General features: G+C 36.9%; 1 protein-coding gene across 1 annotated transcript in view; it reads left to right on the top strand.

Annotated features, from left to right (window-relative positions):
• The first annotated feature begins 580 nt into the window (after positions 1-580).
• Positions 581-16210, top strand: part of FAM63B (family with sequence similarity 63, member B) — a 22982-nt gene continuing 7352 nt past the window's right edge. The window contains exons 1-6 of the mRNA XM_010147389.1: positions 581-607; positions 4476-4533; positions 6255-6319; positions 7855-8013; positions 8864-8966; positions 9535-9677. Coding sequence (XP_010145691.1) covers positions 581-607; positions 4476-4533; positions 6255-6319; positions 7855-8013; positions 8864-8966; positions 9535-9677 — 555 coding nt within the window. The remainder of the gene's footprint in view (positions 608-4475; positions 4534-6254; positions 6320-7854; positions 8014-8863; positions 8967-9534; positions 9678-16210) is intronic.

Below are 16210 nucleotides of genomic sequence, written 5' to 3'. Positions count from 1 at the left end.
TGACGTGTCCAGGAAACAGAGAAATTGTTTTGGAACATAAAATAAGCCTAAGGGAATACGTAACATGAAAAAATATAAATTATATTAATATTTTCTTGAAAAGTGAGTGCGTATGGAAGATCCAGTCCCTACAGCTTTTAATGTAGCATCATAATCCCAGTAGCATATTTGACAGTGTCTTTAAAAGTTTTTCTATCACAGTGCTCTCAATGAACAGAAGACTTGGGAACAGTGTTCCCTACATGACTAGTTCTGCTAAAATTTTGGTAACTTTCAGAACTCTATGAATTACCTTTTTAGGTGATTGTTACAATTATGTAAGTAAGGGTTATATAACCGTTTATGCTTAATGTATCCCAACAGGTGCAGAGAAGAGGTAGAGTTTCAGGTTCTCATAAAAATGGCCTGGTCTTCAGGGGAGCTGAGTGCAGCATGCTCCCACTGATTCCCATTTGATTTTTTGGAGTCTGCACTGGTGCTGCCTGGTCTGAGGTCTGGCACTGGCCCTTGACATGTGATCTGATTTTTCTTGTTACTGAGCTAAACCTCCTTATGGCCAGAGTTTGCACAGATTGCTCAGATGAACTTGCTAAGCCTCCAAAGGCGGGTTGCTGGCGAGCTTCTGATGAATGCTCAGCAGAGGTCTTGGCAGCCTTCCTCCCTGCATCTGTGGGATGAGTTGAGCTTGCAGATCAGTAGGCCTGTAGCTCTGCGTTTTCCAGAACAGGGTGACTGCTCTGGGGGGTGGAAGAAAACCTGGTGGAGGGGGGAGATGTGAAGGTTATCAGGTGGCAGCACATGCTATCAGACTGTTGTGCGGTAAGTTTATGAAGCTGCTCCTGCAAAGCAAAGAGGTACCTATTCGCAGGGGATATTAATTGTTTTTCTGTCAAGACAGCATTAAGCTATCTTTGCCTCTTCTGGAACACTGAATTTGGGCGAGCTGTGTGTTTTAGGTAAACATGCTTTGAGACTATAAATAATAAGCCATTAGAAATTTGCATGCTCCCTTTCTATATATGTAATATTTTTGGAGGTGTTACCTTCTGTGCAAAACTACATCACTTAATTTTTTTTTAAAGCTCTTCCCAAGAGTGGTAAAATGAAGTGGAAAAAACTTAAAATTACTATTATGTAGTTTTCTAGTTTGTAGTGTAATGCATAGAAACTGTGTAGTTGTACTAAACAAACGGCTCAGTGTGGAAATTTGTTTACCAATCTTGTTTTTTAATTACAAAGGAGGTTCAACGGTACCTCACACTGTAGTAGGGTGAGAAAGCTTAGTTTCCTACTCCTGAATATGGGAAATGAAATGTGGCTAGAATTAGCAGGGTGAAAGACCAGGAAACTACAGTAGAGGGGTGGGAGTTAAAGAAATGCATTTTTCCTAAAATGTAAAAATAATGTAAAATTTAGCAAGCGAGCATTGAAACCTATTGACAAAACTTGTCTCTCAATACTAGACTGTAAGGGACAACAGCAGCTTTCACTACTAGTGTTTATGTTGTTTTGTTTTGTTCACTTGTGTGGAGTATGACTCTGGTTCTGTTTGCTTGCTCCCTCTCCCTTAAGTTTTAAGGTGTTATTCTTTCCCGTTTCCTCTTCGTACGTTTCCTGAAGATTAAGCACTCGAAGCTCTGAACAGTTGAGAAATGCAGTGTTCTCTCTGTATGCTTAAGTCGGCTCTGTTCAGAAGTACTTACGACTCTGTTGGGACCCCATTAGCCAACTTCAGAGTTGTGATCAAGGCCCACCAAAACATGCCAGCCCTGAAGTTATGCTGTGAAGTAATCCATTAACTTTGTTTAGCATTTAATTAAGTAATTAATTTTGAGATTCAGCTTGTTAAAATACCCGACTATGAGAGATGGTGCAGATATGATTAGAACTACTTTGCTTTGGTTCTGCAGTAAAAAAAGGTAAATTGCTTAGCATTACAGTTGTAAGGGACAATTCAGATTATTAGGCAATGTTACCAGTATGCCTCCTTCAACCCATAAAGTCTGAAACATTCATATGTTTATGCCATGAGCACACAGATTATGCTTTACAGCGGCACTTCGTAATGTAGGCATACTTCTAGATTCCCAAACGTGGTGCACAACAAACCCCCAAGCAGTGCTGTCTGAGCTGATATGAATGGTTTGAAATAAAGAATAAAAAGAGCTAGCTTTAGTCCAGAAAGAGTCATCACAGTGGTTCTGCTAATAGTGGAGGGAGCAATGCTAATTTTCCTTTATATGATACTGGCATACCTGTGCTGTTTGTAGTCCCAGAACCACTTCAGGCATAGGTAGTATAATTATGTCTTGTGATCTTACGTGATACACCTTAGGAGCCGTAATGAACCAGACCCAACTCAGGGGTGTGCACAGCTAATGTTTGCTAGGGCATGAATGCTGCCAGTTCAGAACTGGAGGTGCAAGAAGCAGCTTTTTAAACCTGTAGTCCTGTTACTTACCTGGCACAATGTATTATATTTATGTGAATACTCAGTATGAATATTACTAACAGGATCAAAAATCATGAAAACTTTCAGCCTATCAAGTATTAGTAAAACTTAGAGAAGTTTTGAGGAGAGTTTAAGGAATTTTGTAAGCTACAGTCGTCACTCCTTTAAATGTTTTCAAATATTCATGTGCCTATGCACGCATGAGTGATTATTCTTCTTGTTTAATTCATATCATTTTAACTTGTTTTATGAGCAGAGCTAATTAAGCTTCTTTCTTACAAATTTACGCTTCACTAATTTTCTGCTTTACTAACAGTTTATAACTTCATTCTCTTCCTTCCCCAGATCCCAGTACTGTCAGCTTCTTTCTGTGTCCACCATCTATGGGTTGATCAATGTGTGGCATATGCCATATGGCAAATTCTGACCTAAGTATGGGCATATTTCCCAGCCAGTGTATAAATAACGAGGCCATATTAACTTGTCTCTTTTGTGTCCCAAATTTAATGAAACCTTTTGTAAATCCACATATTGAGCACATTTGCCTTTTGTGAAATATGATTAAAATTGGTATAGATAGATTTAGCCATCACACCTCATGTTCTCTGTAAAGTTATTAAAAGAACTTAGTTTTCAGATTGGGAATGAAACTCTCCATCACAGTGTGAACAGCATGGTGTGTAGCTATACTGTGGGTTTGAGTTTAGGATCTTGGGCCATCTGCCACGCACTGAGGTGGTGGCCCAACGCCGAGTTGTTAATAAAGCAAACCTAGTGGTACCCCCGTCTGGCATGTAACTTCTTTGATGCAGTGTTCAAGGGCTTTACATGCATTGTTTTTCCATCTCATGGCCTTCTGCTTTCTCCTCCACAACCAGCAAAATATTGGGAGCCCATTAAATCTTAAGTGTGAGTTAACGATCTTGTATTATACCTTTCTGTGTCAAGGAGAACGGTGATCAGTGTAGAGGAACTTGGTTAAAAAGTTCCTAATAAAACAAATACCAGACTTTCTAAACTGTGACTTGAAAGGTGTTGAAGAGAGCAAGGACAAGAAGATGAAAGACAAGAAAAAGCTTAGACAACAAACAGAAACCCAAGTCCTAGGAAAACAAAGTTCGTATATATGCAGCGAAAACTTAAGCACGCTGTGGTTAAAGACAGCGTAGTGCCATGGTGTTCCTCTGGATTACCAGAAGCATGCCTCTGTATGTGTTTGGGCTGTGGCTGTTACTGCAGGGAGATAGGTAAATGGAAGTGTGCAACCGGGGCGTTTACCTAGGGTGCTGGATGGGGGCGATGGGGATCGTAGGAGCTTTTGGCTCTGGCTGCCGCTACTGTGCTTGGTTTTAGCGGGTGACAATGACAGGAATGGGTCAGGGGAGAGGGGGGCGGAAGCTTCACCACAGGGTTCTGTGTGTCAATTCTCTTCTGTATGGAGTTAAACCCTTGAGATGTGAGAGCCAGATGAGAGGCTGGGAGGTCATTTCCTCCTGTCTGTGGGAGTCTTGGCTTCCCTGTCCCAGTGGCTGCTGCCACCAGATTCTCTGCAGCCTCTTGGCTGTATGCAGGAACTTTCCGAGTTATAATGTAGGCAGGGAGTCAAAAACCTTTCTGACTAAGGTGAATTTCTCTTAGTTAAGTGTGGCTACGGTTCCCAGTTTGTTCATCCTGGATGCTTGCAGCTGAGCTAATGCAGTGAGTGGTGTGAACTCCTGTGAAGTCAGGGGGGATGCTGGTGAAATATTTTGGTGGGAGTAGGCAGCACTACACAGAGAGCTGCAAGGGAGAGCAAGTACTGTGAACGTGTGGTTTCTCTTGAAAACAAAATGCCTTTTTTTAATCTCCTCTTGTTATTTAGTTGAGGTCCTGTGAAGGTTCTTTGTCCCAGTATGCTGATGCTCTTATAAATTGGTGAGGCAAATGTGATCAGAAGATTTGTGTCTAGAATTACCTTATAGTACTTTTGAAATTGTATTGTTTTGACATTTTAAAATAAAAGAATATACTTTCATGTTCACAGATTAAGCTGCCACCAATGATGGAAATCATAACGGCTGAACAGCTGATGGAATACCTAGGTTAGTAATTGCAATAAATGGTCTTCAATTCTATATTATTGTGAAGAGTAACAATAATATATATATTATTAGTGAGGAGTACTATAGGAGGATGGTTTTATTTATTCACTATTTTATTCAGCTTTATTTGAATGCATGCTTCAACAAAATTACTCACGGTATTCAGTTACTCATGCTTTTCCTTAAGTGCTTTTAGAAGTTTTCTGTACTGCTTTCCTAAGTGGTTAGTCTAGTGATGGAGTTGGTATGGATTAGTACACCAGCACTGTGGTAGATGTAAACTTATTCATGTCTCTTACAATGTTGTTTTGTTATAGTTGACAGAACATAGTAACTGTGCCTTTGTTTGCAGAAACTCTAATCTGTGCTAGTATGACCCAATTAAAATTACTAAATTAATTTTTCCTGTTAATCACAGTTTTATCACAGTGAGGGTCTCATTTGTAGGCACTACTCCATTATCAGTGTGGAGCAAAACTGCAGCTGTTTCTGACAAGTCTGTAACTTCAATAGCCCAGAATGATCCAGGTGTTAAAATAATACTTAAGCTGTATGTACTACAGTCCTTTCCTTTTGAAGCCTAACAAATACAACACATTTGAGCTTAATATACTATGGTTTATTTTTCTTAAGCAGGAGAAAAAACCCACCGTACTACATTTTCTTACTTTTTGCTTGCAAAGAATTTAGCTTGTTCTTTACAAAAGCATATCACTGAATCTTTCATTGGAAGAAAAAAGTGAATTAGGTAATTTTAAAAAAATTTAGGCTTTAGACATAGGCAGTAAGATTTCTTAACATTTCTTCTACTTGTATTGGTAGAATAACACTGTCTGAAGTCACTGCATAATCACTGTTGCCTAAATGTGTGTATGCTTTCTTGAAGGCATATATTAGCTTCTGGGATTATCTTATTAAATTGAACAACAACATTACCTTCTCAAATTATTTAGGTTTCTATACAGTCACCGAGATTAGCACTTCTAAGGCTTAAAAAAAATTAAAAAATAAAAACCCTTTAACCACTTTGAACAACCATAACTTAAAAGATTACAAGTTAGGAAACCTATAATATTTTTCCTTGAGCAAAACCATGGTTTTTTTAGGAATGGAACAAGGTAATAAATATGAAAACCATTGAAATAAAATCTGAAAAATTTGGGAGATGCCATTTATGAATACTAGTCACTGAAATGTTATATATCATGAACCCCAGCGTGTTGATTAACTGATTAATTACCTTTGTGTTGTAGACACAGGTGGATTACAAGCCTTTCGGAATTATTTGCATATGGAAACATGCCAAAATATTCATAGTATCAGTCAGGATAAGTAGTTGCATGTTTAAATTGTGTTATGCAATTACATATCTTATTGTGAACAGTTTGACCGTTTTGTATTTTTAGGTTGAGAGACAGAGAGGTGAATTTCTGAACAAGTGAGAGATTGGTATGAGGGCCCAAAAGATTATGAAGTGCTGCTTTAGTAACAACATGGCCATTAGAATTTTATGTCTTAATATTATCTTACTATTTTTTTAAATACTCATATTTTACTCCATATCTATAATTCAGGTATAAAATAATGTCATTTCTTGACTTTGATAGAAAACTTCAATGGTGGTATTTATGATCAGTCAGCTTCAGTAGGAAGTGTAGATAGAAATGTTACACCTTAGGGTGTGGAATAAACTTCATCCTGTTTTCACTTTTTTTTTTTAGGAGACTATATTCTTGATGCAAAACCTAAAGAGATATCTGAAATTCAGCGTCTAAATTATGAGCAGGTGAGGAGTTGCTCCTAAAATACAGTTGCTTGTGTCTGAAGGAACTAAAACTTTTCTTCTCACCTAAGGTTTATCATCTTGCTAAAAACCAGAAGCATACAAGCCATTGCTTGTACTTAGTTTTTCCTTTTTTCCTAGGCTTGATGTAGAGTATTAATTGTAAATACTTACTATTTGTGAAGAAAAACTTGGTATCTATTAATACAAGTAATGGTTTTTGGTTTTGCCTGCAACGAGTGCAATGAAAGCATTTTGGTTTTATTGAGGAATTATAACACATAAGTACAGATGGAAATATATAACAGTGTGGTTGCCGTTTGAAGTCTTCTGTTTTCTCAGTCATTCTTTATAGTTAGTCATTCTTCCTCTCAGTTTTTTTTGTCATCCTTTATTCCATTAACTGTGGTTCTTGTTGTCTTATCATTAAAAGAAGACAATACAGAGGCCACTGTCTCTAACAATCAGTGGTTTTAGTCCATTAATCTTTTCTGTTTCCCAACTCCTTTCCAATATGTATTTTTGGGTTTCGTCGTGCTTTTTTCCCCATTGTTGCAATCCTGCGTTTCTCTTAAGCAACAGAATATTGCAAAACTAAGCAACAACAACAACAAAACCCCCAAAAAACCCCCCACAAAAACCAAACACCCAACCTAAACCACAAAGCCCCAAACAAACCATCCAAAGAAGTACCTCAGTTTCCCCAAACCTTTTGCCTATACTTCGTAATCCTACTGTTTGTGAACACTCATTTGGTGGAAAATTCTTTTGCCTGCATGTCAGGAAGCTTACTACTTGGTGCAAGAGACCTGTTTCACCAAGTACTTTTTCTTTGGCTCGTCTTTGCTTTGTGTGATTGGATTTTCATAACTTGATAATTGCCCATAGGATTCCATTGGGATCACTACTACCATAAGTGCTACCTTCCTGACTTGTTTCCACTGCAGAATCTACAGGCCATTTAAAGATATGCTCAAAATAAGGTAGCTAAACTTTTCTTTATGAAACAGAAAAAATCAGATTCTTCATTGTTTTTCACCTCTTTAAGTACTGAACCCCCCAATTAGACTTTGAAAATGTAACTCTGTAGGTCTGTTTGTCTTGTTCATTATGTGGTGGTAAGTACTTCAGCCTGAGTCATGGGCAGGACTTAAAAGGGGAGAAGAAACCTCAAGAGAGTTCCTTAAAGATTACTTTATAATCCAATTCTTCTTGCAAATGTCTAGTTTGTGGCTCTGTGAAATAGAACTAAAAGAAATAGGAGCTGCTTAAAAGCAGCTTATGAGTGTAGAAGAAGAAACAGATACAGCTGATCAGAGGGAGAGCTCTTATTTTGCACATCTCCCCTGACACAATGAGAGCAAATGATGGGAATTCGCATGGAAACACTTGTTGAGCTCATTTCCCCTTTTGTAAATACTTTTTCAAAGTGTTGAGTTAGTGAGTACTAAATGATGAAGGGTTACAAGAGTAACCACCAAGTATACAAAGCTCTGTTTGGTCATCTGTGTGGTTTGGTTTTTTCTTTCTGCTGTCAGAACATGAGTGATGCAATGGCGATTCTGCATAAGTTACAGACGGGCCTGGATGTCAATGTGAAGTTCACAGGTGTACGAGTATTTGAATACACACCTGAATGCATAGTCTTTGATCTTCTTGATATCCCCTTGTACCATGGATGGTTAGTGGACCCTCAGGTAACTTTTTTTTTTTTCAGTAAATCAAAGTATATGCTATTCTGAATTGTACTGGGGGAGGGAAGATGTTTCAGAATTTTAACTGGAATGAATAAAGCTGGTAATGGATTTTTTTAACTATGGTCAGAAAAATTGGATCCTTTTCAGAGAGGAATGAATAGAGTTTGTACGTGTGTTTTAGTGTGATAACTTTGCGGAAACTAGGTCTATAGTCAAGCTACCTTTGAAAACTTTCTACACTCAATTTATGACCATGTAAATGAGAAATGTTCTGAGGCAGGTAGGAGTGTCCCAGTCACAATTTTTGAGAGCTCATTAGAGAACACTTGCAAGGAATGAAAGGCTACTTTCTTCCTTTCTTCAGTTCTGATTTACTAGTCAGTGCTTTTGAGAACTGCATCTTTAACAAACATATAATTTATTTTTAGTTATATTATTTAAACAAACAGTAAACTGGTGCTCTTTACGTGGTGGGAACCTGGTGAGTTTGGATAGAAAAACCTGCCTCAGATTTTTTTTTTTTTCATGCCTTCTTGATGGAAGCTGCTGTTCTCTTACCCCTTGGTCTTCTTCCCCCTGCCCAACTGAGCCAACTAATGCCCTCTTCCCTCCATTTTGGCAACAGCTTTTGATGTTAAGCATTATCTTAAGGATTTAAAATGGGATCTGAGGCCATGAAATGTCTAACAGATTGGGTTAAAACTTTTTGGACAAGGATTTTTAGGGGGATAATGTATTCTGTTGAAACTCTTCTTATTTTCTTATGAATAACTGCCATAGGCTTACAGTTGTGTTCTGTTCTTCACAAAGTTAAGCTCGCTGTTTGTTATGTTGTTCCTTCCTGCTCCAGGTTGCTGACATAGTAAAAGCAGTTGGTAACTGCAGTTACAATCAGCTGGTGGAGAAGATAATTTCTTGTAAACAGTCAGATAACAGTGAACTGGTTAGTGAAGGTGGGTAACTGTTTTTATCAAACTATCTACGCTATCAAATCTTAGTTACACATTTTGTATGTGGGTCTCCGTATGCAGACACACAAGTGTGAAGGGCTGTAGTCCGTATGCTGAATTTCTTTCCCTGGGCAGACACCCAGCACTGTGCTTGTCTTCTGAGCTTCTCTGCTGCCATTTGCAAACCAAGGACCAGCCTCATTCACTTGATCTATTAAATGCTCTTTTAAAAAAGCTGGAGAGCACTTCCTTTTTGGAAAAGTATAATGGGCAGCATTCAGATTTCAACTTCTGTGATTAGAACATGAATTATATACTACATGATGACAAGGAAAAAATCAGTAATATTAGAAGTGGATACAGCATTTCTGAACATGAGAGGATTATCTACAGTGTTGAGGTTCTAGAACTATTAACTCATTTTCCCCTCTCTGAATGTGTTCCCTTAGATTTGTGGTAATAAAACACTATCTTAGTAGAGAGAAGATAGGAAAAATATTACTGTTGTACCCAGGTTTTATACATTACAAAGTATGTTACAGACACGTAACAGTATGTATTGCTTTTGTAGGATTTGTAGCTGAGCAATTTCTTAATAACACAGCTACGCAGTTGACGTACCATGGACTGTGCGAGTTGACTTCAGCTGTCCAGGAGGGAGAGCTTTGTGTGTTCTTCAGGAACAACCATTTTAGCACCATGACCAAATACAAGGTATAGGCAACATTTTGGTCCTTATTGTTGTGGTTTACATCCTTATTTCAAAGGAAATCTTGTTTTTTTCCCCTGTCTTGAAATAGAAATAGATTTCAGCTTGTTAAATGTAAGTACAGCTTATGGTGAATATAAGGTCTGTAGCAAATGTTACTTGTGAACTATTGATTACAGATCTCACTTTAAATCTTCTTGAGGCTCTTTTGCATTGTTTGCTCCCTGTGTTAACTCCCTTTGTGGTTACATGTAATAACATACATTTCTTACATGGCTAAAATTTACTTGTGGGTTGTGATTGGCAATGATAAGGTTAATGAATTTAATTTCTTGTTTCTGAGGATGTAAAGCTCTGCTTTACATTTCAGCCAGTAGATGAGTAGCTCCATCATGGTGTTGAAAATAGCAAACGTGGGGAAGTTGACAATGTTGATTCCCTTTGTTGGGGAAGAGATTATATTTTTTGGATCTGAAACTGGGGAAGCAATATGGTGAGACCTGTGGAAGGAGTATTCCAGGATACAAAAAGCAAGTGATAATTTGGTTAATGCTTATGGGACTCCTTACTCTGTGGAATGCAAAATCTTGCTTGGCAAGTTTACAGTCATTTGTGGAGCATCTTTGTTCTGACACACCTTGCCTTTGCTGAGATGATAGTGTATTTTTACGTGTATGACTTGGGTAGAAGGGGGCATGGTCAAATTGTCTCCTAAGATTTAATCGTTCCCTTCTCTTAGGAAATAATATTTTGAAGTAAATTTTTCATTGGCTTTGAGTGTCAAGCCATACTGAGTTAGACGTTTCTCTCAATCGTATGTATGAGTTTTTACCTTTGTACAGAACTCTCAAAATTGTATTTTGGTTGTCTGTTATTAAATAAGACTTCAGTTTCATGTATGCTTGCATTTATGAATAATGGTAATGCAAAAAAAGGTGTCTAGCATTCAAAACCACTAAGGAACCACTGTTTTCAGTCTGTTCTTTGATAACATACACCTTGTGAATAACAGAACTTTTTCTGTTTGGCAGTACTAGTCCCTTTTTTTTTTCCCCTTGACTGTCAATGCTTATCTTTGCATTTTGATTAACTGCTCATAAGCTAAGCTAAAGCTCTGAATAGTCCCGATAAATAATGATTAACTACAAAACAGGCAATACATTTGGCTTTGTAATAGCTGCTTAGAGCACATCTGAGCTTTGTTTAAAATCTATGTACAATCATGATTTCTTAAAGCTGTAGGACAGGTGAAAGTATCTTTCTCTTCCCTTCCTCTGTTTGGTGGGGGGAAACAACCAAAACCCACAAAAAACTGCCACCCTATGGAATATATCTGTTTTGGTCAAAATGATAATTGTTTTATTTCCCAATGAAGTTCATTTATGTCCCAGTTTTCTCTCCATTTTTCTAAATGTAGCTCTTGCATAGTTGGTAGTAGTTTGTCATGCAAGCCTGTGCATTGTTTTATGGCTGCTTTCGTTACACACAAACCCCACCAACCTCAGAACAACTTGGTTTTAAAAAGATTGTACAAAGTAGAAGTACAGAGGTACTTTCTGGGTACGAATGGTACCTAGAGGTGCAAAAAACCTTTTTACTTCATTTAAGGGATATTCGAGATAAAATACTTAAATCTTTCTAGAAATAATTCATTTTTTGTGCTGTAATTAGAACTTGTAAGGTTAAAATATTCTGTGTAGTAAATAGTATCACTTTGACCTTATGAACCAGAACTACAGAATTTTGTTTGTAGAATGTAGACTGTCATCTTCTGCAGCCCATTATTTAGATTAAAGACCAAAACCTGGTGTTTGTCAGTGCTTTAACGACTTTATACTTCTAAACATATACTTCTCAGTTGAGATACCTTTTCCTTAAAGAAATACAGTGCAACACTTCAATCAGTTAAATATCCTTAGGCACTATTAATAGAACAGGTTAAGCAGTGAGTAAAAATGTGTCTGTGAATTTGAACTGTAAGAATTAAATCCACATCCTAAGTAATACTGAGATAAAATACTTGAAGAATAGTATTATTTGTTACTTGTGTGTTTAGGCTTTACTGCTTCTAAGTCACTATGGTTTTAACCTTGTCCTTTTTCAAAAGTCTTAGGCTTCTGAAACACTACGTTTTGGGATATGGGCCATGACTCTTGTGCTTCATAGTCATTACGGTGACTTCGCTTCCAGCTAGTGTTCAATTTCCATGTTATCTACAGGCTTTTAGTTCCTGGGATTGTAATTTTAAACAGTGTTGTTCATTTTGCCTTGGATTTCCAGTGGGTGGTACGTTGCAGAATTTGAGATACCAAGAAACTTTAATTAAAAGACAATTTCTTTATTTTTAAAAGTCAGCACTGACTTCTCTGTCTGTTTCTAACTTACTTAGCTATTTGCAATAGCTGTATGACTAGATATTCTTTCATATCAAGGAAGCCAGAAATAGGCTTGACTTGGGCTTTTAGCCAAGATTCACTATCCAAAAATCTTTGGACGTCCAGGATACTGGTATGAGTGCCAAATACGTTGTTGTCACAGAGCTGAGATTTTTCAACTGCTCTACTCTTTCCTTTGACCGTGTTTAATGCTAGCTCTGCAGACCTCTATGGAGTTTCTTTAACTTGTAGTCAGCTGTAGCTGGATTATGGAGTAAAGTCCATCAATAAGGAGAACTGAAGGCACGAAGCATACCAGAGAAAATGCAGGTGTAGAGCTCTGAGGGGAAGAACTAAGCAATTTGTCTTTCTCTGATACTGTCCTTTCCTCTTCCCTATCCAAACCAATACACGGAAGCATATAAACAAAACAGGAAGTTACACAAAAGGGAATCACGCCTATAGTAAGTTATGTACATACACTAAAGCTTGTGTGTTTTTAGAAACGTCCTCTCTTTGAATAAATAGCAAGAATTTATAATGAGAATCCCTTAGGTACATTATTATTATTGTTCTAATGAAGCTAATACTTAAACTTGAATTTGGAAGCATTCATGTACAGTTGATAAAATGACTTGTATGCTGAGGAAATTTCATAAGTTCAGTGGGCTTTTTGAGGCTGGTATTTAAGTGAAAGGACTTGGATTTCAGTATGTTATATTTCAAAGAAAGCAGGATCTATGTTGATCTTAATTGCACTTACTGGAGGAAAAGGGGGGGGCGGGGGAAGAAACCCCAGACCCCTTAGCAGAAACTTGTTCTAAGCTCTTTTATATGCTTATTTTTTTCCTAGAATTGGCTTTAGAATTGAGGAACAATTCCGAAAAATAAATGCTTAGTGATACTGAAATAAGTCCAAGAGTAAAATTCATAAATTGGAGGCAATTTGAAGTTCAACGTAGCAGTTTTTCTAGTAAAACAGATGAACCCAAATAGCCTTAATTCTGCTCTATTTTGGTGCCATGTAACAATCACATGATTGTGATTGAGCCATTTTTAATATTTGTGGTGCTTGGTAGTACAAATTTATTTTTAAGTAGTGTTAGAGTTCTTTCCACATCCCATCTGGTGAGCTTGTTCATATTTTCTGGTTTTAAATTTCATATATGCATCTACCTGTCATTCCTTAATAAGGGGTAGACTTGTGGATACTTTAGAACAGAATCGGCGCGGGTGGAGGCTGATAACATCCTTTGTGTGTATAATTGAACTTCCCTTTTTTTGTCCTTATTAGGAAGAGTTTGCAGTATTTATTATTTGACACACAGTACGGGTTTAACAATAGAAAGTTTACTAACACTGACAACGCTTTACCCAATTATACTGAGTTTAGAGTGGCTTTCCATTTTCAGATCAAAGGATCATCTTTGGTTTTGGATGGCTTATTTTAGAGGTGTGGCTTACTGAAGTGAGTTAGGTGCAGGTGTGAATAAACAGTGCAGTATTCTGAATTCCTTTATCTTGGCTTTGAAATTTTTTTTGTAGGCTGCGGTTAAGATGTTGCAGAGTGCCAAAAACTCCTTGGAAACTAGTATGATTGATTGTCAGGCTGGAGAATCTACTCATGCTTGCTTTCTGTCCAGTGTTGTTTAACTCAATTTTTTTTTTTAATGGATAGTAAAGGAATTTGTAGGGAAGAAAACTGGAGTGACTGCTCACAAGCCTGGCTTTCTTTCTAATATTATTTTTTAATGAATACTAAATCGAAAATAATAGGTGTTTTAATTGTCGCTTAAGTGCATCTTGCAGGATCAGAAATAGCATGTTTATGAAACAGGAGCATTGTGAACACCCTGGTGTAGATTCAGAAGGTATCAGTGCTATTATATATTGTAGGTAAAAACTTACTTAACAGTCTCTATTCACAGATATTTAAAAGGCATTTCTACAGTAGATATGAGGATGAAGGTAATAGTTCGCTTTGGGCTGGACAATAATCAGTGAGAAGTTGTGTTAGAATACTTCTTAAAAATCTCTGTTACTTTAAAAAAAGAGTATTTGACTTAGGAACAAGAGGAAAAGCAAAAGGGGGAAAATTGGTTTTAGGTACTGTCGCTGTATTTGAAAATATTTACTACTGTTTTAAAATAATTCCGGTCCCATTTAAGAAATTGACATATTCCATTTAAGAAGCTGCGGAGTTGATAGCACAGTGTAATTGTGAAGATTCTGCATTTCAGACTAGACCATCAGTTCAATTAGAATTTTACTCAGTTTATAATACTAAATATAGTCTTGAATAATTAATATTTTACTATTCCCCTTCTGAAAACTGAATTAAATTTGTGTAACACAGTATGTTGTCATTTCTGATTTGAAAAAAGCTTTAGTGTTAGGATCACGCTTATAGACAATTACGTAACATTTTCAAAATTTCATTATTGCATATGAAAGAAGAGCAAATGTGGCAGTTGGGTAATACATCTGTCGAAGTATGGTGAGTGGTAGTCAACAGTGGCAGTTCAGTTATCAGATTCTTTACCTTTTATTATTTGCTTATTTGCCTGAGTAGTAATTTATCGTACTTCCTGCCCCATTATTTGAGTGTTAGTTGTCTTGGCTTATGTGACAGTACAGTAATCGCTTTCAGCAAAGATGTGATTTTTATTTTTTTGCCTTTGCTTTTCATTACACAGATAATAAATACATGAAATGATAATTCCCTAGATCAAGGAAAAACAGGACTGTAAAGAGGGGATCAGTTTGGTAAGAATGTCTTAGTTCAGTTGGACCATTTTTCCCACTGCTGTGCCTGTAGTACAACCTGTTTTCCTTACTGAAAAGTAAGGAGACCCGCATTCGAGTTTTTAAGTGTGTGTTGCAGTTATGTTCTCTAGTTGATAAATGTTGGGGTTCTGTTGCAGAACTTGGCACAGACTTTTGTTCAAATACCAAGTATATTTCATAGCAATAATCACACTTTTTCCTTGGGTGTTTCAGGTGATGTCTGAGTTTGGCATAGTAGAGGCATAGTAGGTAACTTCTTCAAAACATGTTTAAACGTTTTTCCATTTCTTAGTAAGTGTACAGTTTTTATTCTGAGGGTTACTCTCTTGAATCAAATGGTGTGTACTTGGAAAAAAAGGTCTTGATTTTCTTTAACAGCTGAAACATTCAGATAGATTGGACTAATTGCAAAATAACTCACTCATGTCAACATAAAACACCTTCATAAAAACAAAAGGGTCTGGTCCAAGAGAACATATACATAGACCTTAAACGATAAGGCTTAAAATGTCTGTCTTTATTGTATGAAGGGTCTGGACAGGTATTTGGTTTTTCTTTTCAGTTTCCTAAACTGCTGGAAACTAGGAAATTGGCATCAGAACAAGTAGTTTAAAAGCATTAATTTTCATTACTTAATCTGGTAATCAACCCAGGAGAGGAAGTCTTGTAAGCAGTAACATCACCTGCAGCCTACATCTGTTTGCATTTCAGGGAATTCTTTTGTGCAAACCAGAAGACTAAGATGATTCTTCAGGAGAACAGTCTTGCTTTTATCCTTAGCTTTATTTCAGGCTTTTTATATGTGAAACTGTAAAACCTGGGCACTGGTCTACAATATTTAGATATTGATTATTGGGATAAATAATTATTCATATCTTTATTGTAGGCACAGTTTATCTCAAGTTATACACTTGAGACTTTCTTTTATTGTTTTATTCCCTATTGACAGCAGTTATTAGTAGATATTATTTCTGTGTTATGTGCTAGCATTTTTGTGGACAGTGTTATCTCACGATACTGTGTATTTAGTTAAAAAAAAACCCCGCCGCCATTTAAAATTAAGCTGGTAATCCTGTAGAAATGGCCAGTTCAGGTTTTATGAAGGTAGGAACACATTTATTTTGTGAAGTATGATGCTGTTCTGGCAAGGTGTACTTGAAAGCATATTTATATACGTTTGTTAGCTGAATCACATGACCTCAGTGTGCTGATCATCCTGGTTTAGCTTTAACTGTGAGTAGAAAGCCAGTACAGAATCAGGACCAAGAGCTATTCACTAGAAAATACATCCTGGTTTTTACTTTTTTTTTTTTTAAGCCTCCTTCCTAATTTTTTAGTTCAGTGTAAGTAAATGTTTCTACATTTAATAGTTCCTC

Source organism: Eurypyga helias, unplaced genomic scaffold (genome assembly GCF_000690775.1).
Source record: "Eurypyga helias isolate BGI_N326 unplaced genomic scaffold, ASM69077v1 scaffold38252, whole genome shotgun sequence".
Lineage (NCBI taxonomy): Eukaryota > Metazoa > Chordata > Aves > Eurypygiformes > Eurypygidae > Eurypyga > Eurypyga helias.
This window is presented reverse-complemented; position numbering and strand designations above follow the sequence as displayed.